At 39.1% G+C, this 15,214-nt stretch overlaps 1 protein-coding gene across 1 annotated transcript in view; it reads right to left on the bottom strand.

Annotated features, from left to right (window-relative positions):
• Positions 1 to 235: 235 nt before the first annotated feature.
• HECW2 (HECT, C2 and WW domain containing E3 ubiquitin protein ligase 2) overlaps positions 236 to 15,214 on the bottom strand; it is a 221,801-nt gene continuing 206,822 nt past the window's right edge. Inside the window, exon 28 of the mRNA XM_029934189.1 lies at positions 236 to 2,647. Within this exon, the coding sequence (XP_029790049.1) occupies positions 2,536 to 2,647 (112 nt within the window). The 3' untranslated portion in view covers positions 236 to 2,535. The remainder of the gene's footprint in view (positions 2,648 to 15,214) is intronic.

Here is a 15,214-nt window from a genome sequence, read left to right as displayed (position 1 = left end):
AGGATGCTGAAGTCCAATTTATTCTGTGGAAATGTTATTTAATATTTTCATAGTTATTATTGGACTTTTTTGTTTTACTAATTATGAATAGTAGATCAGTTATCAGAGTGTTCTGATATGCTAAGTACTTCTTCGATAATTCCCGATTCCGAGAACCGTAGCAACAGTAGATGATTATCCTGTTATTTGGGAAGAAGTTAGATGCCTTAACAAGGAATATACTTGTGAGAAATAATTAAAGAGATACACTTTATTTCAAACTTATTTTACCTAATAATGTGGAATATGATAGCAAAATGTCATAAACCAAAATGAAGGCCAACATGGTCTATTTTTGAAAGAAATGTAACCTTTTATACCAGCTGCTTAGAGAATGCCAGCTCTGAACTATCAAAGATGTGGATCTGTTTTTTGAAAAACTGTTATACTATTTCTCCTTATAATGAAAAAATACAAACAAGTAAAAAGAGTTTGGAAATGAAATATATACTTATATTCATGATCAGTAAATACAAGCTAACATTTCCAATTAAAATTTGTTTCTCTTCCTTTTTTTTCTGGTCTAATTATAGTACACAGATAAATCTTCCTTTCATATCTCTAGATTTCTATAACCCTTTAGGGGGAACATTTCCCAATGCTATAGTCCCTGTCCTTAGTTCAGGATCGCAACGTGAGTGGTATTCCTCTTGAGGGTCCCAAGAGTAAACAGAGCTTAACCACCGGGAGAGCAATTAGGTCTTACAAACCACCTGTGAAAACCATGCATCTGACTCTATAAAATACAAGATTGCCAACATCCCATAATAGGAATTCCATGGCTACTTATAATTCTCAAAGAGGTGTTTGAGCAATGCCTGTGAAACCACAGGCGGGCAAACCAAATGTTAATCCAATGCTTTTATTATCCACGATTTAACTTCACTCTATTGAAGAACTCACTCTGATTAGTTATGGCCACGAGTCAAGAAATAAACAATGATGTGAAATAACCCCAAAAGCAATAAAAATGAAGAACATCCTCTGATAAAACTAAGCATAAATAACATTAGTGATATCATGCAGTTTCTGAGATACCATAGAAAAATTGTTTCTTAATATTGATAAGAAAATTATGCATCAGTGAAAATGTAGGCTTAGAAATATAGTACTGAGAGTTTCATTTTGTGATGTCTTCACTGATGAGGGAAAATGGAATTCTTATTACCAAAGAGAGCTGATCTCTTGGGTGTTGCTGATGGCTCTCTAAATGAACTTAGTGTTTAATGATGCTGTACAAATAAAAAGCAGTGGGGGAAATACGAAATATCTGTATTAAATGCCATCCTGTAAAGTATTTGATGGATGGAAGAAGTCTAATGCATTTTAAATAAATGCATATCATACTATCACATATAGTGAGTCTTAAAAAATTATTACTTAGATGCACAGTCCTTGTATTGGTAGACATGGCACTGTGAAGGAAGTTTGATTTAGAAGCTATTTTCTATTTACTTGTCAAGTGATGGAGTTGCTGTTAGTCGTATCGTAATGTCCCTTCAACTTTGGTACATTCAGTGCAAAATATTTCGGGGAATTTTTTTGTACCTTTACAAAAATAAAAGGCCCTTTTGTTCCCTTGAGAGTGCTTAAAAGGATACATACTAGCATGATGCCCGAGTAAGCATGGAACATGGAAATGGAACAGGTGATACATACAGACCAGATGGGCTCTTATATACATCTTACAGAACAGAAATATAATGAACCTATGAAAAATAAACAACTCACTGTGTATTTTTTCCTGATATGCTGTGATTAATTGCTAGTTATTTAAAATAGTTTTCATGCATTATAAAGCATAAAATCTTCATTAGTTATCCATTGTAGAACAGTTTGTCTGCAGCCACAATGACACACATACACTCTGCATATACATTGTCACAGACCACCTTATTGCAAATCTTTAAAGTTACCTCATGTGGACTTGGTTTCATTTTCACTTGTGTCCCATGAAAGCTGAAACCTATGGTGCACACCATGCAGGCACTCATAAGCAAGAAAATGAATATTCTGCTATAATGTAGGGCTTAAATAAATGTACTTTCAGGAAATATATTTGTTTTTATTATATTGTTTAACTTGCGCTAATTTGGAGATTGGGCCAAGTGCTGCCGGTTTGGCTTGAACCGTGTTCAAAGGTAAGTTTCAAGATTCTCCTGAGTCCCTAAAAGTTACCATGGAGCTGGCCGTGTACAGGTTCATCTTTGTCTTGGAACATAACACAAATGGAAAAAAGTTTGGCAGGCAACAACTGTTGATTGAAAGACTGTTGGGTAGTTCCCTGGGCATCAAGCTCACCCAAACCCTTCCAAGAGGACTCATCACCACTATCCGATCCCCAAATGTGACGGAGCATGTGTTCCTGGAAAATAATAGCACTCAGCTTTACTCTAGTGGAAGTATACTCCTGAAACTCCCAAGGCTCAGTCATTCTTCTGGATGGCAGCTTCTGAAATTGCCTGTCCATACGGAGTCTGGCATCGTTCTTCCAGGTCACTCAAGTCCAAAGGTACTTGTTTCTTCAACTGCTGTCAAGAGTTTTTCATAAAGCATGGAGAATGATGGGTACGGGGGCAGATCCAGACGGTTAAAACAAGTGTGAGCTCTGCAAACAGAAGCAGCGGTACATGGATTAACGTGTTTTGCATGAAATGAGATCGGGGTGTGTGTGTGTGTGTGTGTGTGTGTGTGCGCGCGCGCTTGCGTGCTCAGGCTTGTCTTTCACATTCAGATTGGTTTGTTGCCAATTTCACACTTATTTTTTGGAGAAACTGTGAAAACATTTGAATTTCTAAAGAGAAATGGGATATTTAAAAATGTTTTCTTTATGTTTTCACAACCATTTAAAGTCCACATTACATACATATTGCTATTTGTTTAGCTGTCTAAGAACTGGAGACAAGTTTGACTTTTTGCCTCTCTTGATGTTAAAATGTTTTTCTAAGTTTTTATTTGAATTCCAGTTAGTGAACATACAGTGTAATATTAGTTTCAGGTATACAATTTAGGGATTCAACCCTTATATAGACATGAATATAAGTTCTTGCAAAGTAATTCATTTTCAGAGTTCACATTTGCCTGGATGTCTCAGAAAATCTACGGTTTTACATTCTGTCATTTTGTCGGGCACAGAAGAGTACCGAGTGTCTCTGAAGACCGGCTTACAGTCTCAGGGAAATTCCTGGCTGGATTTTCCTACCGAGGTCAGTAGACCATTGTTACTTCTTTCAGTCCTGTGCAATAATCTGTTTTCTCCCAACTCAGAGTACAAAATCATGGTCATTTAAATCATTACATTAAGTATTCTTGTTTAGAAATGCCTCCCCTTTTGCCAAGATAGGAAAAAAAATATGCTTTCCTGTTATTTGCACCTGAATCACAATAAAAAATAGACAGTCTCTAAATAGTACATCTTATCAGGAAACAAATCTGCACTTTTGACCGGGAATAGGAAGCATTTTATTCTGAATGCACAACAGCTCCTTTGTGGGGCTAAACAACACTGACTAAAAAAAAATGCTCCCAAATTAATATGTAATTTTAAGGGTTAAAATTATTGATGGGCTATTTTTATGAATTTACATGTTTAAATTTTCACCCTCATAAATCACTCAAACCCTAGGACGTAAACATAATTGTATTCCTCGATGCAGGTTAGTGCCATGGAAAGATGAGAAGTTTGAATTAGTCTGAGGTTTGAATTCTAGCTCTACCAAACAGCGGTGTGATTTGTAGTTATTAAAACTCCCTGAGACTCCAGTTCTCACCTATAAAATGAGAATAACATCATTTGTCTCAGAAGGATCCAAAGAATTAAATCAAATAACAGAAGCATGTTTAATATAATGCCTGGCTTACACTGTTTGACCAATTAATAAGAGAAGTATTATTAGCTACATTTCATTATTTCATTACCATCACAAAGATTTGCTCCGGTTGCCTTCATTAAATTGACAAAAGGTAATCATGACTCGTGGAAATGACAAGATAACAAAGAGCTAATCAGGCAGGTGCTGGCCACATGCCTTTTTAGATCAGGAAGGTAAAAAGGCTCAATTATAAGAATATCAATTTTAGGACACAGAGATAGTACTGGCTCAGAGTTTATGACTCTTATTATTACAAATGCTAGATTTATGGGGGGGAAGTCATCTAATTAATCTTTGAACCCAAACAAGTTTTTAATATAATAAACTATTTCAGTTAAGGAGAGGGAGGGAGACAAACCACAAGAGACTCTTAAACACTGAGAACACATTGAGGGCTGATCGGGGTGGAGGAGAGGGGGAAATGGGTGATGGGCCTGGAGGAGGGCACTTGTTAGGATGAGCACTAGGTGTTATACGGAAACCAATTTGACAATAAACTACATTAAAAATATAATAAACTATTTCAGAATTGCATTTAATACAATTCTTATTAATATAGTTCTTGTTATATCTCCCTATTGCTGGAGTCTCAACTTGGAAGCTCCAAGGAAGAGGTTTAACTTTTTAAAAAGTAAACTAGTATACTAAAAGACAGTCCTAGGGAATGGTTTAAAAGATAGTCCTAGGATAGTCCTTGTGTGAAACACCAGTAGAGAATTATTAAATGAAGACTTTGTCTCTGTTCTAGGGAAATGGGAAGAAGCAGAGAAGTAAAATGTCTTGAATAATAATCATATACCAGACTTTGTATATTAGATGCGTAACATTCATGATCCCATTAGACTAAGAGATGATCCTTCATTAAATGAAATTTAAAGGTTTTCATTTCTTTGGTTACCAACATGGCTGAACATCTTTCTCCAAGTCGGTTTGCTTGTTAACATTTCCTATTTTGTGACTGACATGTTCATCTCCTTGGCCTGTCTATATTTTTAAGGTTTTTTTTTTTATTTGAGAGAGAGAGACAGAGAGGGAGGAGGGAGAGAGAGAGAGAGAGAGAGAGACAGAGAGAGAGACAGAGACAGAGACAGAGAGAGAGACAGAGAGAGAGAATGAACAGGAGAGGGACAGAGAAAGGGAAAAGGAGACAAACCCAAGCTGGCCCTGCACCTACCCCCACTTGGGGCTCCATCTCATGAACCATGAGATCACAACCTGAGCTGAAAGAGTCAGGTGCTTAACCGACTGAGCCACCCAGAGGCCCAGTATTAGCCATTTTCAAGTGCAGCTCTGTAGCATTGAGTACACTGAAAGTGTTTTGCAACCATTACTATCACCCATCTCTGAAACTTTAAAATCTTTCCAAGCTGAAAGAAACTCTATACTATTGAACACTACCTCCCATCCTCTCTCACCCCGCAACCATGGTTTTATAGTCTATATATCTGACTAGAGTAGATACTTTATGTAAGTGGAATCATTGTCCCTTATGATGGGCTTATTTATTATGTCTTCCAGGCCCATATTATTGCATGGAATTTCCTTGTTTTTTAAGATTGAATAATATTCCATCACAGGTATATACTGTTATTTGTTACTCTACTCATCCACAGATGGACAGGGGTTGTTTCCATCTTTCAGCTATTATAAAAAATGCTGTTCTGTACATGGGTGTACATGTATCTGTTCAAGTCTCTGCTTTTAATTATTTTTGTGTATACACCCAGAAATGGAATTGCTGGATCATATAGCAATCCTATTGTAAAATTTTTTAATTAAAAAAATTTTTTAATGTTTATTTTTTTTTTTTTGAGACAGAGGTAAACAGAGAATCCAAAGCAGGCTCCAGGCTCGGAGCTCTCAGCACAGAGCCCAACACACGGCTTGAACTCACAACCATGAGATCATGACCTGAGCTAAGTTGGATGTTCAATCGACTGAGTCACCCAGATGCCCCTTTATTGTAAATTTTTTAAGAACTGCTATACTGTTTTCCACAGTGGCTACATCATTCTACATTCTATCAGTAGTGAACAAGGGTTCCAATTTGTCTACATCCTTATCAGTACTTGTTATTATTATTATTTTTATAACAGCCATCCTCTGAGTGTGAAGTCCATTTGTTATTTAAAGCTGTAGGATTTCTTATTGGTTGGTATAAATACTACAAAATAAAGAGATTAATTCTTGTATTATCTTCTGCTAATCTCTTTCAGCATGTTCACTTTTTAATTTAGTTATAGCTCTTATTTACAGACCAATATAAACTGGTTATTTGTTATCCATTTCTGATATACTGTCATTCTGTCTTCACTGTATTGACAAGAAGGGTGTTGAAAAGGTGATCATTATTGCTTACACTTAGTAGGAGTTTTTTGTTGTCTATGCTTTTCTTTTGGTAGTGCCGGTATACCAAAGAGTGCTATAGATCAACTTTGGGGACAACTCTTCTTAAAAGAGTAACTAAATAGTTTTAACCTTGAATAGATATGTGTGAACTCATTTTCATGAAATGAGTCATATTGGGTGAATTAGGAAATAAAAATAGTTCAAGACGATCCATTCACTAGCTAAGCAATAATCCCTAATTAATGGTTTATTTGCTTAGGACATGACATGACAGTAGGTGTAATTTATCACACCCTAGTTAAGCCTGTTCCTTCTCTCTTGACAACCAAATATCTTCCCTTAACTAAAGGCTAGTTTTAGCTAATTAAGAATTAACAGAATGGTCACATACATGAGAATGGGAATTCACAAATAGTAATGTTTAAAGCCCCCACTTAAGTTCTTGCACATATTTAGTTACAGAATTTTACTTCATTGTGGGTCTGTGGTAGGCAAACTCTAAGATAAATGACCGTGACTCAGGCCTTTGTAAAATCTCCATCTTTTGAGCATGAGTGGGGTTTGTAACTCACTTGTAATCCATGGAGTATGGCAAAGGTGAAGGTATACAGCAGATGTAATTAAAGCTAGGAGTTGATTTTAAGTTAAACAAAAGGGCGATTATCCTGGGTTGGCCTGATCTAAGTAAGTGAGACCTTTCAAAAGCATCAGGGAGGTCAGAGACTCTCAACGTTTCTGGGTTTAAAGAAGTAACCTGCCATGGATTCTATCCGTACAATTTTGCAAACAGCCTAAAAGAGCTTAAAAGCAGGTCCTTCCCCAGTTGAACCTCCAGATGAGAATGCAATCCAGCCAATACCCTGATTTCAGTAATGTGAGATGCTGAGCAGAAGACCCAGCTAGCCATGCATGGACTCCTGCTTCCCAGAAACAGTGATAAAATTGTGTGTTGTTTTAAGGTGCTAAGTTTGTGCTAATTGGTTATGCAGCAATAGAAAGTGACTATCAGTCTCAAGGTAGTAGAACAGTCCAAAGAAAGGAGGTAAGTGTGATGAATGTAATACAGGAGAATCACCCCATCAAGGAAAGGCAGGGTGCACAGCTGGGAGTAAACAGATGTCCTTCCAGTCCCCTGGTTTCTGAGCAGAGAAACAGGAATTCGGCATGTCTCTCTGCAGTTTTTGTCGTATCTCTGCAGATACTATTGTATCTTATCCAGTAAATCTATAAACCTGAGTAATTTTTTTGTAAGTCTGAGTACTCTTAAGACTCAGATCTCAACAAAAAGGGAAGGATTGGACAACTTTTTTTTGATCCTCTTTAGTCATACATAAGCCACAATCACCATTACTGATCCATAATCTAAGATGATCATTGCTTCCTAAATTATGTCTAGTTGTATGATATATAGTTACCATAAAAGAACTTTTCCTCTGAATAATAATAATAATAGCTTCTCTAGAAAATGTTTCATGAAGATGGAGAAAGTATATACTGTGGAGGAGGATGCTGCAGAAAGATTAAGTGGTTTTCCCAAGGTCAAAGTTGAGTCAGTGGCCAAATCAAAAATAAGACCCCAACCTAGGGGAAGTCCAAGATGAAACTGAAAGCAGGAAGACTAATGTTCATGGGCTCTGTTCTTTCATTTTTGGAAGTCTGAGTGTTAATTTTATCCTACTCCTGACCGTGAACTGTTAGTTCACAGATTACATACATTAGAAGACATCCTGCTAGAACATTCTACTAGATTACATACATTTTGATGACAGGGATTAGCAAAATGAAGCTTCAAATATTTTTTAAATCAATGCCTCAATCACAATATGCAGTAGCTCTGGGGAAAACGGTCTGGATTAGGTCAGTCCAGAAAACCTTGGGAGATACCAGGGGATTTTTAGGCTCAGCTCAAACCATCCAGTCCTATCTCGAGCTTACCAGAAAGCAGAGATACGTTAAGGGACACACTGAATTGCATCAGAATCACCCAGGAAGCTTGTTTATGATGGAGATTTTTGACTTGACCCCATAAGATTCTAATTCAGAAAGTTTGGCGGGGGGGCTAGGATCTGTCTTTTAACAATCACTGCTAGTAAGTCAGATGCAGGTGGTCTCCACGACTGGACAGACATCAAGTGGATGAGAAATAAGATACCTATATTGGCTATCTACACCAGCATTTTGTATGCTTGCAAAAATTTCAAAACTCCTTTTAAACAAGACAGCATTGCTAATAAGGAAATTGAGGAACAGTGTGGTTAAATAAATTGCCCAATATTTACCATCAACTTGCAGTGTGAGCCAAGAACAGGAAAAACAAAAACAAAACAAAACACAATCCTCTGAGGCTTTTCACACTGCCTCTCCCGCCTCATTCCATGTCCTAAGAAAACTCTACCAGAAAATAACAGGAGGCCCTTAGCCTGTGTTGATATTGGCAGCAAAAGCACATCCAGTCATTCAGTCTCAATAAAAGGACATTTTTCAAATCTTTCAAAGCCAGTTACACTAAGGCTATAATGAGTTTACCTCATTTTAATCTATGCAGCCAGAACCACTCAAGGAGGGCAGGTCTGAACCCATCTTTGGGAAATCATGCAGGCATCGATATAAAGAAGATTTAAAGCCCTCCAGACATCTGGTATGACTTAATCTCTTGGTGCTTTCTGTATTCTTCAAATGTTAACTAGGTCACATGCTTACCCTCTCTTCTTTCATATAGACAGACAAGTCAATTATCCAAATCCTGGGAGCCCAAAGTGTCACAATGACCTCTAAATTTTCACAGTATTGATTAATGAATCTCTCTCTGTCTCTCTGTCTCTCTCTCCCTCGCCCCCCCCTTGTGTGTGTGTGTGTGTGTGTGTGTGTGTGTGTGTGTGCACTTACTAATTTATTCCCCATTTTCCCAGAACTGATTTTTGGTAGCTTTAAGACTCAAAATATAAGACAAATAAGGAATTACAATCAGGATTTTAAATTGAGAGAGAAAATGAAGGACAAAGAGAGAGGGAGAGAGGAGGAGAAAATCATGGACCTCATTTTTTTCTAGTAGATGTAGTTCTAGAAACAAAATGTATTTGAATCTAATAAATCCTTAGTACTTGCATTATGATTTAGAAAGTGTTTTTACTAATACTCTCTTTTTTCCAATTGGCAGCAGTACCTAATCCTTCAGGTTTCAGTTTCCTTACTCCCATCCCCACCTCTTTATCAAGTAATCAATAAATCAAAAGCAAACACAAGCATTCTGGAAAACTCCTAAGGAATCTTGGAACATATTACTTTTTAATGTCTAGATTCCTTTGAAAATGGGAGTATTCCTGACCTCGATTCCCTGTCAAGGCCACACTATGCCTGTGTGAGAGTGTCCACAGGCTTTCCCCTCAGGGCATCAGGTCGCCCGCAGTTCAGTGGTCAGGGCTCCTGGGGGCAGGGCCGGAGGCGGCCTGGGGTTGAGCTGTGGGGCAGGCACAGGGGGTTTCCTCCAGGCTCTCTGGGGCCTCCCATTCAGGGCCCAGTGACTCTTCAGGCAGCATCCAAGGCCGTTTACCTGTAAAACCTCTTGTGCTATTTTTCCCCCTGAGGATGCCATATTGTGAAAACTTGTCCTTCCCATACAAAGGGCCCTGATGAATAAAAATTAGTTTTTCAACTTACATAACATTTCATTTATTCCTTCATTCACTTCAGTGTAAGTATTCACTGAACGGACACTTACTGAGCTCATCCTGCATGCCAGGCATTGAGCCGTCCCCTGGTTGAGGAGGAAGTAAAGTCTGGCCTCTGCTCACAAGGACAGTTTACAACCCAGCATCAAAATATACAAGCAAAGTGGATGTCCTAAAGCCTGTGTGGTCTGTACTCGGTACTAGGGGATGTGGCTGGGTGAGTGGGCACTAAAATCCAGCCTACCTTTGCCTATGCTCACCACACCATGAGGCCTAACTCAGGGCTGCATTTCTCCACATGACAACAAGACACCTTTGTCTAATTAATCCAAAAGATCCCAGTGAGCTATTAGAGGCCCTGCACACAAACAATTTTAATACAGTGAGTTGCAAGTCTGCTCAGCAGAGTCAGGAAAGGCTTTAAGTGGATATTATTTGTGCCAAGTCTTGAAGGATTTGTAGGAGTGTAAGATTTTTCTGGATAAACAACAAGGAGAAGGATGTTCTTAGCAGACTGCCTGGAAGTATGGGGAAATAATGCATCATCAGGAAATCTGAGAAGTAAAAGTACTTGAGTGACAGTAGCCAAGGCTAGACCATAAGCAGGTTGGGGAGGCCGGACCACATCAGGAAGTGAGGTGTCTTCATGAAAAGGCCTTTCCATTTATTCTATAGGTGAAAGGTAGCCAGTGACTAGGTATGGGGAGTCAGACAGCGGAGGTGCCATTAAACAAAGCAGGGAATATAGGAAGTGGATGGGGGAATTGCCAATGAATCCAGAGCTTGCAAGCAGCATGAAGATTCAAAGTTACCAATCACACAGAATGATAAAATTCAATTAAAGTAATCCAGTGATTGTTTTGTTAGCCTAGATTGATTTAAAAACACAAAGATAAAACTTTTGGGGATTTTAAGATATTCATAATTTCTCTAATATCCCCCATGAATATCTTCTTAGACCATGAGATTTAGAACAGGAATTCCTGCTAAGACTGGTTCACAAGTATTTTTGTAACCCATGATGACACAGAATAATTCCTGACCCTCTCAGGTGTTCAATAAATGTGAATCAAGGGAAGGGGATTCTGGCCATTACTCTCCTCACTACTCATTTATCATATCCCATCTGGTGGCCAATGATGTGGGTTATCTGTTCATTTACAAAGCTATTAATTTCATCACTGTTAAGGTCCACACGGGCAGAGATCAATTTATATCTACCACAGGTTTTGCATATAATAAATGCATAATGAGTATCAAAAGGCTTTTGTGGAGGAAGACTGTCTGTTAACTAATGCCTTCCAAAGTTTCAATAGATCGCTCTGGTTAAAATGTACCTGGATCTATAAACACAGTGCGGAATGTCCCCAAACTGGGATTTCCTGCATCCGGGGATGATCAGCAGAAGAAACCTCAACCTATGCACTAGGAGCTTCTTCACCTGTAAGTGAAGAAGACTACACACTTGTTAACTGTAAGAATTTAAACACTGTAGAAGGAAACTCAGTCAGGAATGGTTCCAGGATGAAAACTCTTGGAGGTCCAAGCAAAAAATAAATATCCTGGGTGGATACAGCACATTTCTGGCACACCTAACGAAATATCATGCCAGCCCTGAAGGCTAAATGTTAGGAACAACAGTAATAATGGCTAAATTTAGGGGCGCCTAGGTGGTAAAGTCATTTAAGTGCCCAACTCTGGGTTTCGGCTCAGGTCATTATCTCCTGGTTCATGAGACTGAGTCCCACATTGGGTTCCACACTGAAAGCACAAGGCCTGCTTGGGATTATCTCTCTGCCCCTCCCCTGCTCGCTCTCTTTCTCTAAAAGTAAATAAACTTAAAAAAAATAAAGGCTAACTTTATTGAATAATGTAGTGGGGCTCATTTTAAGCACTTTGCATGTGTTTTCTCAGTTTATCCTCAAGACAACTTTGTGATGTGATTACTGGTATGTATCTCAATTGTTCAGAGGAGGATACAGACATACAATAGTGACTCTGGAGTGTCCACGGTCACACGGTCTTGTCTGGAGTGGTCCACGGTCACACCCCAAGTTTAAGAATTCACTAAGAACAATATTCACTGAGTACACGGGATGTGCCAGGACTCAGCACTAGGGGCAAAGCCACATTCAATTCCAACAAGGTTCTTGTTCTCACAGGCTTATATCCTAAAGGGAGAGAGAGATAATCAACAAGTAAACCAATAACTACACATAATGAATAAACTGGGGCATATCTAATGAAGGAAATAAAGTGTGACGGAGTGACAGGTGCACTGGGGGCACTAGCCTAAAGGGGCTTTCGGAGGAGAACAAAAATATCTTGGCTTTTTTAAATTTTGGGGTAAATGGTTTCATATGAATAAAAGCAGGGTTTTAAAAATGAAAACTGTTATCACATCTTTAAAAATATTTTTATTTTTTAAAGTTCTAGTCCACTAGAAAAACTATCTCCCTGAGATACCCATTTCATAATTAATTCTTGCTAATTTCTTAATTTGGGTCAGCATTATATTCAAGATAATCTCCAGGCACAGCCATTTTCAAGAAGTTTCCCCCATTCAGCAAAACCACTGCCCCTCCACCATTATTGCAGCTCTCCAAATCCTCTGTCCCATCATCCTACTTGGCAAGAACCCTCAAAGATGAACATATAAACTCTCTACCATGCTGGGAGAGAGGATTTGCCCTGCATTTTCCAGGCTGGCATGTTAGCATCCTGTCTGTCAGAACGTTTAAGAGCAATTGCCATAAAGTGAATTGACTGTCTCATATGTCCATCAGAGCACGGGTGGATAGGAAGTCTACAGAAACTCAAAATACAGAGCTAACTACCAACCGCAGAGCAGAGGAAGTGCAGTAATGTGCTCAGGCTATAAGCCTTTGCGGAGACACCGTCTGCCTCCATCATTATTTATCATCTGGGTCTCTAGTTACTTCATTACCACAAGACAGAAAAAAAGAGCCATGGATTCAACTTGTACTGGCTTCAGAGACAATCCTATATACTTTAATACACTTTTTGGCTCACAATGTGAGTAGTGCTACCACAAAGTGAGGCTAGGAAATCTGAGAAAATAAGACTCACATTTGCTTGCTTGAAAGGTTGAAAAGCCCTCAATCATCCATGTCTAGAAAGGCTAAGATGCCCTCCTGTTTGCCAGAACTGCCCTCCCTCATTCTGTACAGCCACTTCCAGCTCCCCAGGGCACAGCCTCTCAGGCCTGAGTGAGATGATGCCAGACGTCTTACAGAATACATTTTGTACATAAGTACACTCAGCCATTTTGTCCCCAGTCTGTACAAGGCCCTACTTTACATGTTAAACACTGTCTCACTAACAGGAAAAAGAAAATAGAAAAAAGAAATTGGGGTTGACCAGCATGAGACAGACCAGATCTTCAGCTCTGCAACTTAAACCTATCAGAAAATAGCACAAAAGATGGCTTCAGTGTATCCATTTCAATGATAGGAGAAATGGCCTCAGTCATATAAAACAATCTCTTCAGACTAAGGCCAATCTTACAGACCTTTTCTTTTTAACACTTGAGCAACATCCCACATTTCATACAGGGTGATGACAATGTTATCAGTGAAAACATCACTTCTGATAAAATGTATGGTCATGCATTGAAGTTCTTTTTATATTTTTCCTCCGAGTGTACTTTCTCTGTGGAGCACATCTTCATAGTTACAGCAGTATGGTGGGCTTGCAGAAGAGTCAGGATCAAAGGTTAAAAAGAACAAAGGAAAGCTACCGTCCCTAAGGCCTTTCATATGCATGACCTTACGCTCGCCACGTACTCTTTGAGCATGGCACTGTTGTGCCTACTCTGTGGCGATGGGTCTGGCTTCGTGCTTAGGAGCAGAAAGCTAGTGCGTCCTAGCGCTTCGATCTGCACCCATGCCTCCCCACTAGATGAGTTCACTACCTGTGAAGCAGAGTGGCCACTATTTCTCCCTGTCAGATCTAAAATGTTAGGGCTTGTTATAGACAAGGTATGAAAACAGTCTGCTTGCCTGGTGTGCTTCATATATCATCTTTGTTTATGCATTTTTATAGTCTGGGTAAAACCAGGAATCTAGAACCAGCCTTAGGTCATAGTGAAGAAAGGAAGAAATGATGTCTGTTGCTCAACTGTGTATGCAATGATGGTGGGGAACACTGTCACTTCCAGTGAGTCAGCACACAAGCTTCCTGGAGCTCTCAGGGGGAAGTAGAAACTGAACCCAGCCTGACATCCAAGACTTTCAACCACCTCTCAGTGTAACTTCTTGTTCAACCAAACCCCTCCCTGGCCTTTTGCCCATCAAATGATCTTCCAGGTCCCAGAGCAGGCTGGTGGCAGAGGCAGGACTAGAACCCAGGTCTTCCAACTCTTTCCAATACGCTACTGCCTGATAGACTTTACAGGTGATGGTGACAGAAATCATAATAGCAAGCCACTATGAACTAGATGCTTACTCAGGGCCAGGGTCAGCAGTAAATATTTTACATGAATGATTTCATTTAATCCTCACAATTACCGACCTACAAAGTAAATAAGGAAACAGAGGCTCAGAAAGATTAAGCAACTTTTCCAAGACCCTGATGCAGGTAAGCAACACAGCTGGAATGAAGCCCAGTCTCTCTGAAGCTCGGTCTCTTGTCTACATCAAATCATCTTTCTCTACTCACCACGTTTGGTGCAAACTGCAGTCATTAAATGTGAACAACTGACACATTTGCTTATTGTTACGGCTTATTCCATCTACTTTATAAAAATACATTTCAAGAGAGATGTGGCACAACTAATCTGCCATTTCCTGCCTCCTTGATGCAAATCCTTGAGTTTTTCAGAATGGTACAAAGCTTTAGTCAGACAGTGTGAATCTGCTTTTGAGATGCAAATATGTGTTTAAAGTGGGGGCGGGGAGGGAGGATGATTCAGGTATAAAGAAAAATATTTGTTTAAATAATGAAATCACAGTCTCCCAAATCTGGACCATCAGGTATGCTGGGTGATACTTAGGGGTTTGAATGTAGGGCCTCTGGTCACAGATTGAAAGGTACCGAAAGTGACTGAGGAGGCTCAGGCCAGCTCCGAGTTTGCACTGCTCGTTACCGTCTGTATCTGTATTTTCAGTGCCCTTCTTTTCATGTGTTGATGCTTAGAAAATAATTTTTCCAAAACAGAGTCTTGCAATTGCTATGAAGAAAGTCTTGTTAACAGGTTTCTCAAACTTGCTTGTACTTAAAAAAAAACTCAGGATGATGTCCTGGGGCACATAAAACCACATGGGA

The sequence above is a fragment of the Suricata suricatta genome, chromosome 3 (genome assembly GCF_006229205.1).
Source record: "Suricata suricatta isolate VVHF042 chromosome 3, meerkat_22Aug2017_6uvM2_HiC, whole genome shotgun sequence".
NCBI lineage: Eukaryota > Metazoa > Chordata > Mammalia > Carnivora > Herpestidae > Suricata > Suricata suricatta.
This window is presented reverse-complemented; position numbering and strand designations above follow the sequence as displayed.